General features: G+C 37.5%; 1 protein-coding gene across 1 annotated transcript; it reads right to left on the bottom strand.

Annotated features, from left to right (window-relative positions):
• Window positions 1-1281: 1281 nt before the first annotated feature.
• On the bottom strand, window positions 1282-19205 carry LUM (lumican). The gene is made up of 3 exons (XM_068272774.1): window positions 19044-19205; window positions 13434-14363; window positions 1282-1560 (listed from the first exon to the last, which is right to left on the bottom strand). Exons 2-3 carry the CDS (start codon window positions 14341-14343, stop codon window positions 1409-1411), a joined length of 1062 nt encoding a protein of 353 aa, XP_068128875.1. The 5' UTR covers window positions 14344-14363; window positions 19044-19205; the 3' UTR covers window positions 1282-1408.
• Window positions 19206-19277: the final 72 nt, after the last annotated feature.

Raw genomic sequence — 19277 nt, 5'->3', positions numbered from 1 at the left:
AGTAAATGTTAGTTCCAGACAAAGTTCAAGGAATTTATTTTCATTATGACTATTTAAAAGAATTGTATACATATGCAAAATATTCTACTCTTCTCTTACCTTTTTAATGGACTCCAATACCTGAGAACACTTGCGGGTTTGACATCAAATAAATGAATTAAACATAAGAGAGGAGTCCAAAGGCTTAATTCATATACACTATGTTTTTACTAAAAAAGAGAGAGAAATAAGCATACAGAATTTGTGTGTTATTATAACGCATATGCATATAGAGGCACTAGGCTGTATATAGTACTAGTAGTAGTAACAGTTATACTAGTGTATGTACAGCCTCCATTAGAATGTTTCTCTTTGAGTTGATGAGTTGATGTTTTAGTAATCGACAATCCAGAGGATCCCTATTTGCATAGCTCTTCTATATCAGACAACATCTTTGGGTAATAAATGATCCCCTTTGAAGTCACCTTATATACAAAATAGGATAATAGGATTATAGAATAGGACTTCACTTTCTAATTTTCTATTTTATTTTAAAGTTTATCCAGGGCTTTATTTTAGATTGTGATGGACCTAGGAAGGGTTACAGATTATTTCATGGTCTTGATGAAGAGAGTTCCCTTAATTTGCTGTTCTCAATCACCCGGCTGCTGCAAGATCAAAAGCAGGGGGAAAATTCTCAGTAGTAAACAATTAAGGTTTCACATATGTTTCATCTCACACTACCAAAAATGTGCTCATACTTCTCCGTGTGTTCCCACCGATACGATGTCCCCAACTTCCTGTTCTCTGTAGTCCTGTCACTTGAAATAAGGGACAATTACCAAACAAGAACATAGACACCAATTATAATGTGACAGCGGTTCTAAAACCTTTCCCACCTTATCCAAAACTAAAATACAAAAAAAAGTGTAGTGTTCTAGTTGAATTGTCTTGTACATATGCAGTATGGTTTAACTGTGTATCAGGGAAGATGCAAGTTATTTTGCTGGACCAGTTTCTTGCGATACAGGAAAAAAAATGCCAGCACTTTTAACAAGCTTAAGTAAATATGTTTTCTTTTCCATACAAGATCAACTTTATTATGATATATATTTACATTTTTAAACTATAGTTTTTTTCCCCATCAAGGGGTTTTTACTTTTTTTTATTATTTATTTATACTATAGGCTAGGTAAATGATTTGGGTTTTATTCTGGGAGAACATTTTTTTATGCTTTGACATAAATTTTCATTCTGGGTTTCATGCATTTATTCCGAGACAAAAGAAATGTGATTCATATATCAATAGCACAATTGCATATTTTAATTGATTTAATTGACCTGAATGAATTAAGGAATTTTATGAATGAAAGGCATAATGATTTTGTTTGTCAGCTTGAGAACCACTGGGCAATCAAAACTTCCCAATTTACAGCTCGATATCTGAAGCCAAGCGGAGACAGTTGTGAAGATCATGGGGAAGATCAGCTCGGGAAATGTTGTTTCCATCCAAGCGCAGGTGTCTGATCCGTGAGTACTCCAGTGGGCCAACAACTTTGCAAAAGCTGTTCAAGTTGAACTCTATAACAAAGGAGAAGAGGGAATAAAGTACATTTATATTAGTAGAGCTTTCCTTTTGCTTTTTGTATGTATCAAAATTGTGTTTTATTATAATTATTATCTAATAATAAGTATTATTTAAAAAAGCTAATACTATATATTCCTAACAACATGCTCTTTACTTTAGTAAAAACTATTTAATTACCGGTAGTTTTGTTTAGCGTCAGGAAGAGTTAAGGAGAAATCATTTCTAATTTCCGGTGTTAGCAACATTGACCCTATGTAAAATGTGGTGCAGGGCCCTCCAGAGGTAAAAAAGAGAATTATAATAGTTCAAAGTACCCAGTAGTAAAAGCTAAAACTTGTATTATTCTTCAAATGGGCAAAGCCTTCTGGCGTAGAGGTCTGTCAAAACTGTCACTCAAAGCAAGCAGCAAACACTGATGTTACTGTGCCTTGTACTTATAAATGATAAAAAAAAACTATGAGAAACCCGATATCTAACAAAATAGTACAAAGAAAAGAATGAAAGCGGATGCCAAGTGTTGCCTTACCTCCAACAAAAAGTTACATCTGGCTATACACCAAATAAGGTAGTGAGCAATACTCACGAAACGTGTTGTCTTGTGTGCAGTAATGATCATGATTTGATAAATAACCAGGTTTGACTTTGTTTGGAGGCAAGACCATCCATATGAACTGTTTTAACTATTTTATAAGATATTAGACACCTCCTAGTTTTGTACAGTTATGGTCACTATGGTCACTATGGTTGGGAGGTTGATATGTTAGTTTTACTATTAATATACTGTATGTTCTTCAGAGTGATGGGATAAGAGATGGATCCACAAACCCAAGTGGAAATGAACATTTCCCACATGTCCTGATGATGGTTGCATTGGGGAAACCTAGGGTTGTGAGTACTATGTTTTCACTATGTCACCCCTTGCGTATTCCATGTATTTTTTTTCTAGAAGGTTACTAGAATCTTCTGGCAGTCATATCACAATAGCACATATGAATGGCCAGAACGTTCAATCATGTGACATTTACATCTCTCCAGCTGCAGTGAGATAAGTGTCCCATGATTTGGGACCTTGTGGCCTAAGCACTCATCCAGCAGGGCTACAACTCAGTTATGACATATTTTAATAGAAAACCAACTGATGTTTTCAGAGCAATTACTAAAAAGAAATTGATAGAGAACTAAGATTTCATAGCGGGCATATATTTTTAAGAAATAAAGTTACATTTTATTCCAATGTTTTGCTTTGCTATACAGTTTTTCTTTTAGAAGAAACAATTTCAAATTTGTCAAACTAGAAAAAGTGGTCACCAGGAGAGGGTGTTAGAGACACCAAAAATATCTAGAGAGAAGCATTTTTTTCCCTGCTATTGTTCTTTTTGATGATATTGTAGCACACATAAACACAATGTGGTGTTGTAGTGAAACCAGAGAACCCAATAAGAGACAGATTTAATTTAAATATATGACTTAGAAAAAAAAGGATGCAATTTAAGTGTGGCACTTACAGATTTCCCTCTGAGATTGCAGCTGTTCGTGAAAGCCTATTTATCATTATGTTATTACTGTGCTTGCGAATGGGCAAACTGTCCTGCATGTCAATGAGTTCAATGTCCGCACATAGAAGTGCATGTCAATGAAAAAACATAAGCTGCTACACAAACAAATACAAAAACATAGTGAAAAATTGTGAGAGGTGTTCTTTTAAATGTGCTCCTCAATGTCATCTTTGTAAATACTGTATGATTCCCAAATACTGAATGTGTCTTCCAGGGTAGGTACCCAGTTCGGATAAATGTCACCTGAAACAGACCTTTGTTATTGCTTCAAGTGACAGTTTTAGGCCCGGTTCACATTGGCGGTCGCCGTCTGGAATCGCCGTGCCGGAGCCGGACCACATGCGGAACGGACGGAATGGACGCACGGCACAGCAATGAAAGTCTATGCGTCCGTTCACATGCGTCCGTTCCGTCCGGCCCGGAGCCGGACCGGATCCGGACTCTGGCGTAAGATCCAACATGCGCTATTTTTTGGTCCGGCTCCTCCGGCAGACGTATCCGGAGCGGAGCCGGACTGTTGCATCTGGCCAATACAAAGCAATGAGAACCAGAGAGCGCACAACACACTGGCCGTAAAAAAACGGACGCTCCACCCAACCTCCCATGCTTCCTCCATGCTACAGCGGCCATCCTGGACGGGGACACATGGGCCCAGCGCCCACAGAGTGGAGCAGCAGCGACCTCACGCTGGAGCTCCCCGGCAGCAACATGTCCGATACGTCTGATAACGAGGAGGTGAGGCCCTACAACGACCCCAGAGCTTCTGCCGACCTCCCAGACCCCAGGTATTATTTACAGCTTGTTATCTCAAACGGATCCGGACCGTGTTCATACCGCATGGAAAACGGATGCAAACAGACCGGATCCGGAACGGATCCGGATAGGAACCGTACGGATCAGGTCCGGTCCGGATCCGGTGCGGTCCGGACATCCGTTCCGGTTTTTAAAAAACCGCAAGTGTGAACGGGGCCTAACAGTTATCAGTATACACATATGATGGTGGACTCCCTGCTGAGCAACACTTTCTGTTCTATAGCATGGTTGTCCAACTCCAGTCCTTGAGAGCCATATCCATTCCAGTGTTTAGAATGGACAGAGAAATGGAGAAATTTGTTCTATTTGATGAATCACACCTTTACTTATTCAGTCCCATGAACTCATTTGAGCTGTGCCAAAAATGTGTGAGGACCTCGGCCCTCAAAGACTGGATCTGGACAGCCTATCTACTATAGATTGTGAAAGGAGAAGATGAATAGGGGATGTCCCACTGCAGCTCACAGCAGCAACTGCATAAGGCGTTATCAATTGAAAAATTGCTGAAACGGAGGCTACTATTGTTTTTGGTCACCATTTGCATGTTAGAATCATAAATATTAAAATCTTCTGACATGAGACATGGGCCCTTATTCAATTTACGTTTTCTTTTACACTTCCTCCTAGTTTCACACCTTATCAATGAAATGCCTTTTAAGGTACTGGCAAGAAAGAGAACGCTCAGAATAATTTTGATAGTTCTTTTTCACTGATGTTTTAATAATTTTTCAATTGCAGAGTGCTTAACCCATTCAGGTTCCGTCGTTTTCACGTGAGAAATCTTCACCTCCCATTCATTAGCCTATAACTTTAGCACTACTTATCACAATGCACTGATCTATATCTTGTTTTTTTCCGCCACCAATTAGGCTTTCTTTGGGGGGTACATTTTGCTAAGAGCCACTTTACTGTATATGCATTTTTACAGGAAGAATAAGAAAAAACAGAAGAAATTCATTATTTCTCAGTTTTCAGCCATTATAGTTTTAAAATAATACATGCCTCCATAATTAAAACTCACGTATTGTATTTGCCCATATGTCCCGGTTATTACACCGTTAAAATTATGTCCCTATCACAATGTATGGCGACAATATTTTATTTGGAAATAAAGGTGCATTTTTTCCGTTTTGCATCTATCACTATTTACAAGTTTAAAATAAAAAAAATATAGAAATATTTCATCTTTACATTGATATTTAAAAAGTTTAGACCCTTAGGTAAATATTTACATGTTTGTTTTTTTTATTGTAATGGTTTTTTTTTTTTTATAGTAAACATTTTATTTGGGTAGTTTTGGGAGGGTGGGAGGTAAACAATAGATTTATAATGTAAATGTGTGTTAATTTAATTTTTTTTTTTTTTTACAGGTGTAGTATTACTTTTTGGCCACAAGATGGCGGCCATGAGTTTGTTTACATTACGTCACTCTAAGCGTAACATACGCTTACAGTGACGCATCGGGAAGGGAACGGCCAGAAAAGGTGCAGCTTCCGAGAGAAGCTGTCGCTTTTTCAGCGGGGGAGAGGAATCAATGCTCGGGCACCATAGCCCGATACATTGATTCCCTGGCTACCGAATCCACGGCCGGGAGTGCGCGTGCACGCGCGCGATCGGCCGCGGGAGCGCGCGGCAGCGCGCATGGTTCCTGGACGTAGAAACTACGTCCAGGAACCAAAATAGGTTAAAGTTAATTTAAACAGACAAGGAAAAATGATCTCCTAAGTGAAAACTTAGGACATAAAGTTAATTGAATAAGGGCCATGATGAGATTAGCATGTATATCTACGGTTCCAAGCCTACATAGAACTAGACTGTGCTCCTTTTTTCTCACTATAAGGGCTAAACATTCAGGTATGCAAATGACACTTTTTCTTCAGCTGGACTTGTGTAGGATATTGCTCTCACTAAAGATAAATTACAAGCCATAAAATGCTTACATAGCATAGAAACACTTGTAAATGTAGAGAATAGATAAAAGATGGCAATAGATAAGATGGGGTTGGAGGCGCCCAAGGTACTCGTGACACGATATCAATCTGGTACTCGAAGTGGGTGGTTTAGTAATTAGAAGTATACTGGTATAAAATTAGAATATCAAATTATATATAGGGTAAAAGTAAGGTCCTACCTTAATAAGTAGACCAACGATAGGATAAGAAAAAACGTAAAGTTTTATTGTCACTAAAAGACAACGCATTTCGCGGTAGCCCACTTCCTCAGGTCGAATGCCATGCCTGGAACAAGTGCCTGAAGTCTGTGGCACCACAGACTTCAGGCACTTGAACCAGGCACGGTATTCGACCTGAGGAAGCGGGCTACCGCGAAATGCGTTGTCTTTTAGTGTCAATAAAAGTTTACGTTTTTTTCTCATCTTATCGTTGGTCTACTTATTAAGGTAGGACCTTACTTTTACCCTATATATAATTTGATATTATAATTTTATACCAGTATACTTCTAATTACTAAACCACCCACTTTGAGTACCAGATTGATATCGTGTCACGAGTATCTTAGGCGCCTCCTACCCCATCTTATCTACGCCTTACCTTAATTTTAGGGGTCACAACCCTGGAAGGTGGACCTTATTTAAGGAGCAGTGACCATACTTACCCGGACACAAGGCCGAGTGGGATGGTACTTCCCCACATGCAAAGCTGAGTGGTTGCCTCCCGCAACCCACCATTGTGAGTATATCTAACACCTCTACAGTTGTCACGAAGCACTGCCTTACGATACTGCACCAGATTGGGCTCCCGGTCTCCTCCCTCCCTTTTTTCTACCTTCTCTACCAAAAAGATGGCAATAGTTGAAGATGGCAGTTGTAGAATATTAAAAGTCTATGCCAATCAGCTGACAGAATAAAAAAAACTGAACTTATAATACTTTTGATTATGCTATTTTAGGAAAGGCCTATTTAAAAAAAAGACATACTGTTTTGTGCAAAAACGTATGCAAACATTGGGAGAGCATTAAAATTCCATTCAAAGGGTAGTCAAATGTCACTGTTCACTGACCTCAAAACTGTCAATCTAAACTTAGCCTCAATACAGATATATTAACTACTGTTACCTTTAACAATTGTTATACTTCTCTTATTTCCATACTGTGATGCAATATTCCAAGCCATTTTCAATATGTATTTTATATGACCAACTCTTTTAACTGTCTATAAACATTTTAAATGTTTCAAAGTCCTGGCTATGCAAGCAAAGGAATGCCCAAAGACTGACATGTGTGAAGTGCATGAAGACACTTTGTACATATCTGCATGTTAGAAACGGCCTTATGCAATGGACATGTAGTGACCAAGACTGAACATGTTCACCTATTTGTTCTAATCCAGTTAGAGCCTACAGCAATGTGAATGTAAATGTTCTAAGCAAGCAATACAGTACATAATGTGCACAAGCAATATAGTATATATGCAAGCAATAAAACAGTGCTTTGTCTACTTGTGGTGGCATTGTGGTGGCATATACAAATATTTGGTGGATTATATTGGTGCTATTTAAAAAAACAACATCACCATGAAAATATAATAAAAGCAGGGCACAGTGCACTGGTTCAACCCAACTACATTAGTATATAATTTATGGCCTGACTGCATGTAACAAACACAGATACTTGATAAATTAAAGGATAACTAAAGTGAGAAGAATATGGATAAGGCATTCTTAAAGGACAACTGTAAGAAGAGGTATGGAGGCTGCCATATTTGTTTACTTTTAAACAATATCAGTTTCCTGGCAGCCCTGCTAACCTATTTGGCTGCTGTACTGTTTGAATAAAACCAGAAACATGTGTCTAATCTTGTCAGACCTGAAACACCTGATCACCAGACCTGCATACGCATATTCAGGGTATATGGTTAAAAGTATTAAAGTCAGAGGAAAGCAGGATAACCAGGCAACTGGTATTGTTTAAAGGGAAATAAACATTTCTGCCTCCATATACCTCTTCTTACAGTTGTCCTTTAAGAATGCCTTTAGTATAGTAAATGCATACCTCCTCCATGACCATAATCTTTCAAATGACAATGCGCACTGCATGCAGGGAAGAGTTCCTCCTAGTTTAATAAATGTTAGCACTTGTCTTGGATGCAGGGCATGCATCTTTCAGTCTGGCAGAGGCGGTGTATGCCTGTGCGATTAACCATTCAATTGCAGCATGTGTTTAGGGATGCGCAGCCTTTCCCCCCCACCTTTCCTAACTTTGTAACTATGTAACTGTCAGGTTAGCTGCTCCCAGCCCCTCCTCCTGAGTTTCCTGTTTGCATGATAAGTAGTAGCAGATTTGCATATGATTTGCATCTGCATTGAATGCGAAGTGTGCAGGAAATCTATTTAGGTGCTACACACTGAGCTGGTGGTCATTTCAGATGCAGCCTTAGTGGTATGCGCTGACGTTCTCCTCGCTGTTCTACCAAATGTAAGTTACACATTTTTTTTGCTTAGCTGCTCCCAAGGTTTTAAATTTAGGTTGGGTCACTTGCCCGGAGGTCTGCCTCACCGTGGCGCAAGTGTCTACTATAATATACTTTGCATGCAAACCATATTGGAAGCTAAAGTTCCTCCTAGTTTAATAAATGTTAGCACTTGTCTTGGATGCAGGGCATGCATTTTTCAGTCTGGCAGAGGCGGTGTATGCCTGTGCGATTAACCATTCAATTGCAGCATGTGTTTAGGGATGCGCAGCCTTTCCCCCCACCTTTCCTAATTCAGTATTTTTTAAGCTGCTAGGGACACATAACTAGTGTTACATGTTTACCATTACCAAGGCATAGGACCACTACTAACTTTTAGATGCTGATAACTATCCTGGTTTCAGGCCAATGGGTCCACAGCAGAGCTTTCTCTCTACAGTTAGTGTAAATTTTTCCCATTAAAGAAGCTTTTCCTCAGCCAAGCCATGGCCATATTCAGTTTGAACATAGGATATTTTGCTATTCCCTCACTGGACAGCCAGTTCAAAACATCATGTGACTCAAACCAACCAGCTGCAGCTGAGCAAGACGAAGAAGAAGTGCACCACTGCACAATAGCTGATTTTAGTGGAAAGTAATATAAATTTAAACAGGCTTAACAAATCTGTTAAAGATTATGATTTAGAGTATTAATTTGATTTACGTTAAGCTAAATCTTGGAATTCCCAAAAATGAGCATATAAGCTGAATTGTGGGATTTCTACAAATTAAATAAGGCTAATTAAAATTAATTAACATTAAGGCCTCATGCACACTTGCGGCTCGATTCACTATATGGCGCTAAGTGTTAGCGCTGCAGTGAAAAGCTCATTCGCGCATGTAAAATAGCTTTGTGCGCACTATTAGTCGCACAAAGCAACAGCGCAACGAAAACGTTCCACTGTGCACGGTACCGCGGTATGCGATAACGTCTCATGCGTTGAGACGAAAATGGGGGCATATGGTGCCCCATTTAAAGTTGCACCAGTGCGCCCGATGGTGCGACCTTAAGGGCGCACTGGCGTGACGTTAAATGGCACCATATGCCCTGTTTTTGTCGCACTGCATGCGTGGTGTTATCGTTGCACCGTGCAACGTTTTCAGCGCACCACGATATCATGTGCAGTGCAACATTTTCACCGCACAAAGTCATTTGCACTGCAGTTTGGACGTCTTACCTTTAAGACGTCCAAACTGCCATACCGCTGCTTTGTGAATTGAGCCCTAGGAGTATGCAGTGGATGAGTACTTTACTACAATGCACAGTCACCACTGTCTAGTGCAGTGCTGATGCCACGTTTTAAATGTTTACTTGTTCATTATGATATACATCATATAGTTAACAGGTTTTAAGTCTGGAGCAGAAAGACTTTATGCAGGTAAACTTTTACTCACAAAAAAATAACACACATAAATCCATGAATTACAGTCCTTCACAGTTAGCCCACAATTGTTATTTTATCTCCATCCTCTGGCTGCAGATGAAACATTTGGTAGGAGTTAGGAATGTGGATCTCTTTAAATGTTTATTTATTTTATTTTTTTCACAGAACACTTTAGTGAAATATGAAATGACAAAGTAAGTTCAGTATTAAAACTATGAAATGCGCTTCAGTTTTAATTTTACTATTCTCCATTAATCTAAGTGCTTATCTTAATTTTACTATACTGCTGCCCCCTTCAGATCCTCCAGATCCTGGCTGCCATTTTGAGCTTTTGGCTTCAGCAGTTTCTGAGTCACACATCTAAAGACTACAGCAATCATTCCACCAGGTTAATCACTAAGGCTACTTACACACCAAGACGTTGCGTTTTAGGGGACATTATGGTCGCATAACGTGCCCCTAACGCAACTAATGGTGGTGTTGAAGTTGGACGTCAGATTGAGCTGCGTTATGCAGCTCTCAAAGCAGCCGCTCCAGGTTAGTCATAGGAAGTCCGGATCTTTTTAAGGATTCGGATCATTTGAATCGGATCATTGAAAAGATCCGGATCTTTAAACCGAATCATTTGATTCATTTTACTAGGGAAGCAGACTGGGTGAAATGATTAGCAGGACAGGACTTTCCCTGCACTGTTCATTCTGTATGTTCCTGTTTCTTCCAGACAGACATCCACCATGAACCGAATCTTTCATTGTGATGATCCGGATGATTCGACTCATAAAAGAGATCCGGACCAAATGAACGATTCGTTCATGATCCGGACAACACTACAGTCCCACCACGAGTCACCACAGTGCAGTGAATATTAATTAGCCATGTGGCTGGCCGCGGAGGAGGAGGGGAGACCTCCTCCTCCAACATTACTGAGCATGTGCAAACAGTCTAACGTGGCTTAGCCCAGTATAATGTACAGCATGCAGCAATTTGTTTTTAACGTGCTGCGTTACTATGTAACGCAACGTGTTACTGTGAACAGCAACATTGATTTTACAGTGCTGTGAGTTAGGCTGCGTTACTGGATGCTGTAACGTTGGACTTTAACATCCCACTGTGAAACCAGCCTAAAGGTAGGTCATTTCACTAAACAAGGACACCTACCAGGTCATTCACTACAGGTAGACTATTTCAATAAACAAAGAAAAAGATTAAACATTTCTTCTACCTCCCTATTTTAAAAAAACAACTAATGATTCCTTCCGGTGGTCATGCAGCTTACACAACGGTCAGCACAACTTGAAATCCATTCCTGAGAACTTTATTTTGAGGAACATTGTATATCACCTCACCTGCAAAATTGATTGAAGGGGGGGGGGGAGCAGGTTCACCTATCAGCAAAGGCCATGTGTGTTCATGCAACTAAAGGTAGCCATACACTCATAGCTTCATGCACTTATAGCTTGCCACCTAATGTGGCAAAAAGATAGATCTCTTTGATCTGAATCTGATCAGGCAAGGTTCTCTTCCAATAAATGTTGATGTATTTTGGCCAGAAATCAATCAAATAATGATCAGGTGAGCCTGTTGGTCAGAGCCGGAACATCCACAAGGCTAACCTAGGTAGTTGCCTAGGATCAGGAGACAATCTATGGGCCTGGTGGATGCTACCCCCCCCCCACCACCACCACCACCACCACCACCACCAAATCTTACTTAAAAATCCAGATAATCATCAGTGATAGACACAAACTGCTATCTTGCCTAGGGCCCTATTTCATCTCAATCCTTCTCTGATGTTGGTGCATAGATCGAAGTGACCAAATCTGTTGGGGATCTGCCACAAAAATTGACAGATGTTAAGCTACCTTGATAATCAGTTGCCTACTTCTACTTGGTTAATTTCTTTGGACATACTGTGTGTGTTAAGTCTAGGCAATTTAGAAAGTTAAGAATGGGAGGAGGGAATTTTCACATCAATCAGGCATTAGATTGTTGTTGCTGTAATTATTATTCCAAGTAGGGGCAGTAGTGTAAATCAGAGAAGAGTGGAGACACTGGAGAGTGATTTTTTTAGCTCACTCTCCTGGGTGACATGCAGGCCTAGACTTCTGCAGAATCTTCATTGGCCACAGACAAGGGTAAGCATTGCACACTGAAGAGTTTTTTCTCCCCAACATAATGTCAAATCCTCTTCACTTGCATGTGTTACCTATGGCCTATGTACTTCTTACTCTGTAGAGTCTGGTATCAGTCTACATTGTGTTTCCCTGTTGACTGTGATGTATTTTGTGGAAAAATCTTTATTTTATTAATCTGATGGCTCTTAGGTATGGTGTCTACAAAAAAAAGCAGTGTGCATGGGGGGAATGCAAATATTTTCCTGTGTGAATACTATTCAATATCAATAGCTGTGAATACTATTCAATTTTTGGAGAACTTAAAAAGTCCCATTCAGTTATACTGAATGGGGTCGAAAAACACGACAAATAGCGTGTTTGTGATTGAGAAAGAATTTCATCACTATCAAACTTATAGGAACAGCAACTCTATCAATGCATGTGGTTTGATCATGTGCAGTGGGAACAGTTTCTTTAAGGAAATATGTCAATACAAAATATGTCTGTAAATGTTAAGTAACAGTTGCATAAAAATGAAAGTCAATACAGTGTATTCTAATTCCTGATGCACACAATGTAATTTCCTAGCAGATCGATGGGTCAAATCAATATTTTTCCAAGTCAGGTCTGCTCCCAATCAAGAACGAGATCAATCAGTATCGACCTGAAAATGTATCCTGTTCTTGATCGGGGCAGCACGGAAATGCAGGAAATTACCATGTTGACCTGCCAATCTGACAGGAAATTGCTTTGTGTGTACCAGCATTAATATTGATGTACATCTTATAGGTATGTGTACATATGTATTTTAATTTCAAGGTTTTCATCATAATGGAAACAAGTTGCTCAGGGGAGGCAGTCAGATTTGAGCTGACAAAAGAAATAAAGGTGCCCATTAATGGTTCAATATTTTCCTCACATGCGATCATTTGATCAGATTTGCAGGATTGTAAGTAATTGGAAGGTAGTTATCGATTGTCTCCATAATTGGGTCAAAAGGCAACTTTCTCTCTTCAGATATGATCATAAAATCCAACATTCTGATCGGCAAAATGCTGTATTCCAGTCGACCATAGAGTAATTTTGTGTTGATTTTCTCCACGTACTGCATGGTTTTCTGTGCAATTCAAATGTACAAATGTGATCAAATGATTGCATCCATTAATGAGCACTTTAAGGATCATGACTTAGGTATCTTGGACAGTTGTATCACTGTTACATCATATATATGGAAGAATATACTCCTTATAGTGACATCTTCCAAAAGCATCTACCATAAAAAGCATGGCATGCAACAACTGTTTGTGTGGTATGTCTGGATTCATTTGCACAGTTTTGAAAAGACTGTGCCCTAATTGAAAGTTGCTAGTACAGATGTGTAGTATACAGTACAGATGTCTCATGAACAGAGCAAAGACTTTGATTGTGGTACATGACTGAGCAAAGATTAAGAGCCACTGCATTAGATTGAAGCATTGGACAGACTCCTTACATCTTTCCATGTAGATAGCATAACCATATTAATCAACTCACTTTGGATTTTGTTGACATGCAGGTAGAGATTTTCCAGGCCTTCATTCACCGCTGGAATGGATCCAAGTGAATTAAATGAAAGGTCCAGCTCAAGGAGGGTTGAAATATTGAAAGCATTGCCAGGTACACCAGCATCTTTAAGCTCATTGTTAGATAGTCGAAGGTACTGAAGAGACCGGAAACCTTGGAAATATTCATCTGGGACATTGGTGATTTTATTATTGTCAAAATAAAGCATATTTATGCTTGGTGGAAGCCCCATAGGTACTTTTGAGAGCTCATTGTAGCTCAAATCAAGGTACACTAGAGATTTTAGGCCTTTGAATGCACCTGAAATGGAATCTTCTTTCAGTTTGTTGTGTTGAAGATGTACAACTGTTAGGTTTTCCAAGCCTTCTAAAATGTTGGGTGTTATTTTTGAAATCTTGTTATTATTTGCACGGAGGTCATCCATGGTCTTTGGTAGTGGTCCTACAAGTTCAGTGAGATTGTTGAAGCTCACATACAATTTTTGTAGTTCCTTTAGCTTGGAAAATGCATTTTTCTTAATGTTCGCATTGGTCAGATGATTGTGGTCTAGAATGAGCCATTTCAAATCGGTCACATTTTTAAAGGCGTCATCATCTATGCCTTCGATCATATTGTTCTGAAGGTACAAGTAGTGAATGCCAGATGGAACTATTGGAATTTTCTTTAACTTCAGATTATCACAGTACATTGCTGAAGGATAGTTTGAAGGACAGTTGCATTCAGGTGCACAGTTAGCAGTAGAAGGTCCCATAGCAAAGTTTGAATAGGATGAATAGTAATCATCTGGCGAACCACCACCATAATCATAATATTGGCCATACTGGCAGAGTACAGTGCCAATAAGAAGAAACCCTACTAAAGGAATACATTGGAGGTGCATTGTGGCGTTTAATGTTGTACCTAAATAAAATAAAGGAAATCAATTATCTTAAATTAGCAAATACTATATAACATGAGTCTTAACTCTCTTAATAAAACCACATGCAAAACAGCCTAAAAAAATACAATGGGAACCTACCATCTAAAATTTGCCAACATTTATTGACTATATAAAACTTAATGCTAAAGGTGACATGTTATATGCCTTTTATTTTCCAAGAAGGATATTTTATTGCTATTACTTTACAACTCTTGGCTGGTTATAAAATACGTCTCTGTGAATTGACCCTACAATATGCATTTCATATGCTTTGTGTTAAAAATATCTGTCAAAGTTATGCTGCCACGTTTCCAGAAACTGAAATGAGTTTAGCAATCCTCAGCCTGTACATAGCTGCAGAAATTAAATATGTCTATACTGTCTGCATAAGCAAGTCATATGGATTTTATATCAACCAGTCTATTTTATGGTGCAGGTAAAAATATATTATTTGGATTTATATATGAATATTCAACTATATGGTGGTATGCAAAGCCTGCAAACAAATCTATCAAGATGTAAGCATGTTGCTGGACAGGAACTTGAGCTCTGGGACTGGGACAGTATGGACCATATATTTTAGTTTAGTTCTCTGGATCCCATCTAATATTTCATGTATCTCACTAATGATGTAATTAAAGTATCAATGCTAATGAACACATACAGGATTTAATAAGTTCACGGACTGTAGCATACTACAAAGAGGTGGGCAAAACAAAGAATGTTCACTTCCCTAATATTTTTACAAAAATGGGGCAAATCCTGACCGTGAATATTTTTTGGGAAGTTTTATTGTTAAAAAAAATTAAAAGGGATCATTAGAGGTTTACATAGCTTCTGCAACTCTCAAGTTACCTGAATATTTAATCCTGCACTCCCCCTGCTGGTTCAGCATCTTAAAAATGTTGTACATAAACTATTTAACAAAGGTTTTAATAAAGTGTCAGTACAGGGGGTCTAATTGACCATATACTTATGCAATGCTATGTGCCAGACTGGAGCATTGCAGAGGAAATTACCTCATAATCACTTGAATAAATACTGGCAAACAATGACTAAAGTCATGAGGTGGTTCCCTAAGAGGGAGGAGCTATGTTGCTTGGCAGCATACTCTCTCTCTCTCTGCTGGTACATATTATTGCACAGGTAAGGCTTGAGACAGACCTCAATACTGGTGAAAAGGTAAAAATTGCTTTATGCACTTTTTTAATGACAAACTGAATTTAATATTTGACTCTAATATTAAACTAAATTCCCCATTTGGAATGAATAACTGATGCTCAGAAGAGCACACAAATCCCATAAAAGCTATTATATTCAATAATAAATGTCGGTTATTAATAATCATAAACATTATGAGTAATTTCAGTTACTTTGGAGTCTGATTGGAACAGTCACAGATGTTTTTGTTTTAGCTTTTTATATAAGCCTTTACACCCCCCTTACCTATGCCACCCACCACTGTTGATTTCATTTCAGAAGTCTCTGAATATTAAGTATTTTTAAGTTAACCAGAGAGACTACTCCATTTTTCAAAGTTAGTGGAAGGAGTTACAATCTGTGAGTGTGCTCGTTAACCTTTTATGTAAATGCCAGGGTTGAAATTGAGGCTGGACCAGTGCCCAACCAGTAAAGAGTTCTGAATGTACTTTAAGTAGCTACCTCTCTTCTTTGCTACTCATGTGTTTTGAATCCCACAGGAGAAGACCACTTTATAAATGTTAACATTTAAATTAAGTGTTGTGTTTACTACTGGGCCTCTACATTTCATTAAATATCAATAGTTGACGATAGTAGCTGTTGGATTGGCCCTTAAAATCTTTTATGTGTCAATAATCTCATTACACCAAGTGTAGCCTGTATAATGCCATGTAAATCTGTGTATTACTTTTCTCCCCAGAAGGCGTCGGATTGCTAGGGAAATAAAAAACCATATGTCCCATGATTAGTCATCATGTCATCAATGTGTTACTCCTGCTTTTTAACCTTTAAACTTTGAGGGGAAAAAATGGTGAACACACATTCAGTGATTAGGAAACCTACACATGTTTACAGACAGTCTGGAAATACTAATGTAACCTAATCTGTGTGTTTATTATACACAGTATTAATGTGTGGATATCAGTGGGTGGGTCTCTAGATAACTACTTAATGGCAGATGGGGAAAATACCTTTTCTTTATATCCTTGTGTGCTCATCTTTCTGCCGAATGTACTGATAAAGAATCCTTCAAGCTACAATAGATATTCTATCTTTTATAATATCCATTGTACTTTATTTTTAATTTTTCATTCTGAAGACATTATATCACTCTAGTGTTTTCTATTCAGCATTGTAAAGCACTAGGTGTATTCCCAACACAAAACTATAGCTATAACTACTATTACTATACTAGCATTAAAGATAATAATAACTATAGATCACTCTCCAACATATAAACATGCATTGTAAAAAACAAAAGCAAAAAACCTTAACTGAGAATATACACTTCTAGTCAAACTCAACAGCTGGAACATATGCATTCTTCTCTTTTCACACTAGAAAAAAAAAACTTGTCCATCAGCCATTGTTAGCCTCAAGATGTTAAACTCATATGCCTGATAAACTCATCCAAGGAATAACTGCACTGTATCCTGCATCATAATCAGCCATATGAGTAGCCATGTGTTAAGTAAAAATTGCTAATCATCCTCACAAATAAAACTAATGTTGCTAAAAACTGAGTCAGGTTTAAAGCATCTATAACATAGGACTTCCCATCTTGTGGGTGTGTTTCCAATGTTTTTCCTTGCAGGTGACTATAACTGTTATAGTGTAATAAACTTGAATGAATCTTCTAAAAATAAAAATAAGCAAATGTAACTTTTTAATATCACTGTATATTTTCAATAGCCTGTTAGATCATTTCTCATATGTATAATTCTGAATTTGCAGCACTGCCTAATAGATCCATCATGAATATGCCTACATTCTTTATACCTCAAGTCATCTCACATCTCAGTCTGTGTAGCAGAAACCAGTCCTAACTCTATTGAAATCTTTGTAATGGAGCCAGTGATTAATCCAGCAGTGTGCAGGCAGCATACTTGTGTAGGTGTGCTTCATAAAAATGACTTAAACATCCTGTTTCAGCTTTGCAACACGTATCAAAACAGCACTGCTCATTCATGAACACATTTACCTTCCAACACATAACAGATCTTGAACATCTTTTTTCCATCTGGAGCTAACATTGCAGACTCACATTTCCTAAACTACACATTCCTGAAATCAACTTGCTTTGTTATTTTAATTATAAAAGTTAGTTGTATGAAGCTTAAGTCTAAGCACTATCAAGTTGTATGAAATTTAAGTCTAAACACTATCTAGTGTTTATGTCTAAACAATATCTATCTATCTATCTATCTATCTATCTATCTATCTATCTATCTATCTATCTATATATCTATCAATCAGATAACTTAGTTGTATGAAGTTAATGTCTAAACACCATCTATCTATCTATCTATCTATCTATCTATCTATCTATCTATCTATCTATCCATCCATCCATCCATCTATGTATCAGATAAGTTAATTGTATGAAGTTAAATCTAAACACTATCTATCTATCTATCTATCTATCTATCTATCTATCTATCTATCTATCTATCTATCTATCCATCCATCCATCCATCCATCCATCCATCTATGTATCAGATAAGTTAATTGTATGAAGTTAATGTTTAAACACTATCTATCTATCTATCTATCTATCTATCTATCTATCTATCTATCTATCTATCAATCAGATAACTTAGTTGTATGAAGTTAATGTCTAAACACTATCTATCTATCTATCTATCTATCTATCTATCTATCTATCTATCTATCTATCTATCTATCTATCCATCTATCCATCCATCCATCCATCCATGTATCAGATAAGTTAATTGTATGAAGTTAATGTCTAAACACTATCTATCTATCTATCTATCTATCTATCTATCCATCTATCTATGATCAGTAATTGCATAAAAATATTTGTTATGCAGTCATTCTTCAGTATAATAATAATAATAATAATTTTTATAAACCAACAATATTTTATAACATCAGTAATAATAATTCATATTTCCATTCAACATGAAATTACAAGTAACTGCATTTGCTAAGTGATCTTAAAATAATATATATATATATATATATATATATATATATATATATATATATATATATATATATATATATATATATATATATATATATATATATATATATACACACACATAGTAAATACATATTTTAACACATTTCATTTAAGTATTTCATTAAAAAGTAATTGTTTATATGCTACTGCACCTGGTTACCAACACTTACAACTCATAATGTTGCTGTACTGCAACACACCTATAACACTATGTGCAATAAACACAAAGAGTTGCAGCAAGCAAGTCTGAATAATACATAACAAAACAAAAGCAAAATGTATATTAATGCTGATGTTGTGACCTTACTCCAGTGTATTGACTGTGCTCTAAAAAAAAAGGCATAAGAGTACAAAAAAAAGTATAAATCCATACATAAACTTAGCATAAGTCTTTTCAGAGCTGGCAAGAGTTCACAACAAAAAATGTTATCTCAATAATGCAAATGTAAACATCAACCACAATGCTGCTTACCTCTGTTTGATGCTGCTCTCTTTAATTCCCTATGCAGATTAAAAAAGAGACTGAATCAAGTATCATGTGCTGTAAACAGTGTCAGGAGAGAACTGCCTGCCAGAACCACTGTAATACAGAACAGCAAAAAGAAAAAGAGAGTAGAAAAAAAAACTAGTCACACAGCTCTTATGTCATCATCATCATCATGGTGAGCTTGTGGAGTGGCATGCAGAATTATTGCTCTGAGTAAGT

Source organism: Hyperolius riggenbachi, chromosome 3 (genome assembly GCF_040937935.1).
Source record: "Hyperolius riggenbachi isolate aHypRig1 chromosome 3, aHypRig1.pri, whole genome shotgun sequence".
Lineage (NCBI taxonomy): Eukaryota > Metazoa > Chordata > Amphibia > Anura > Hyperoliidae > Hyperolius > Hyperolius riggenbachi.
The sequence above is the reverse complement of the archived record's forward strand: the minus strand, read 5'-3'. Positions and strand labels throughout refer to the sequence as shown.

Coding starts and splice junctions, on each gene's coding strand:
- LUM (XM_068272774.1), bottom strand. CDS start 14,343: ATGCACCTCCAATGTATTCCTTTAGTAGGGTTTCTTCTTATTGGCACT. Junction 1,561..13,433: donor GCATGTCAACAAAATCCAAA/GTGAGTTGATTA, acceptor CCTTTGTTATAG/AGTTCAACTTGAACAGCTTT.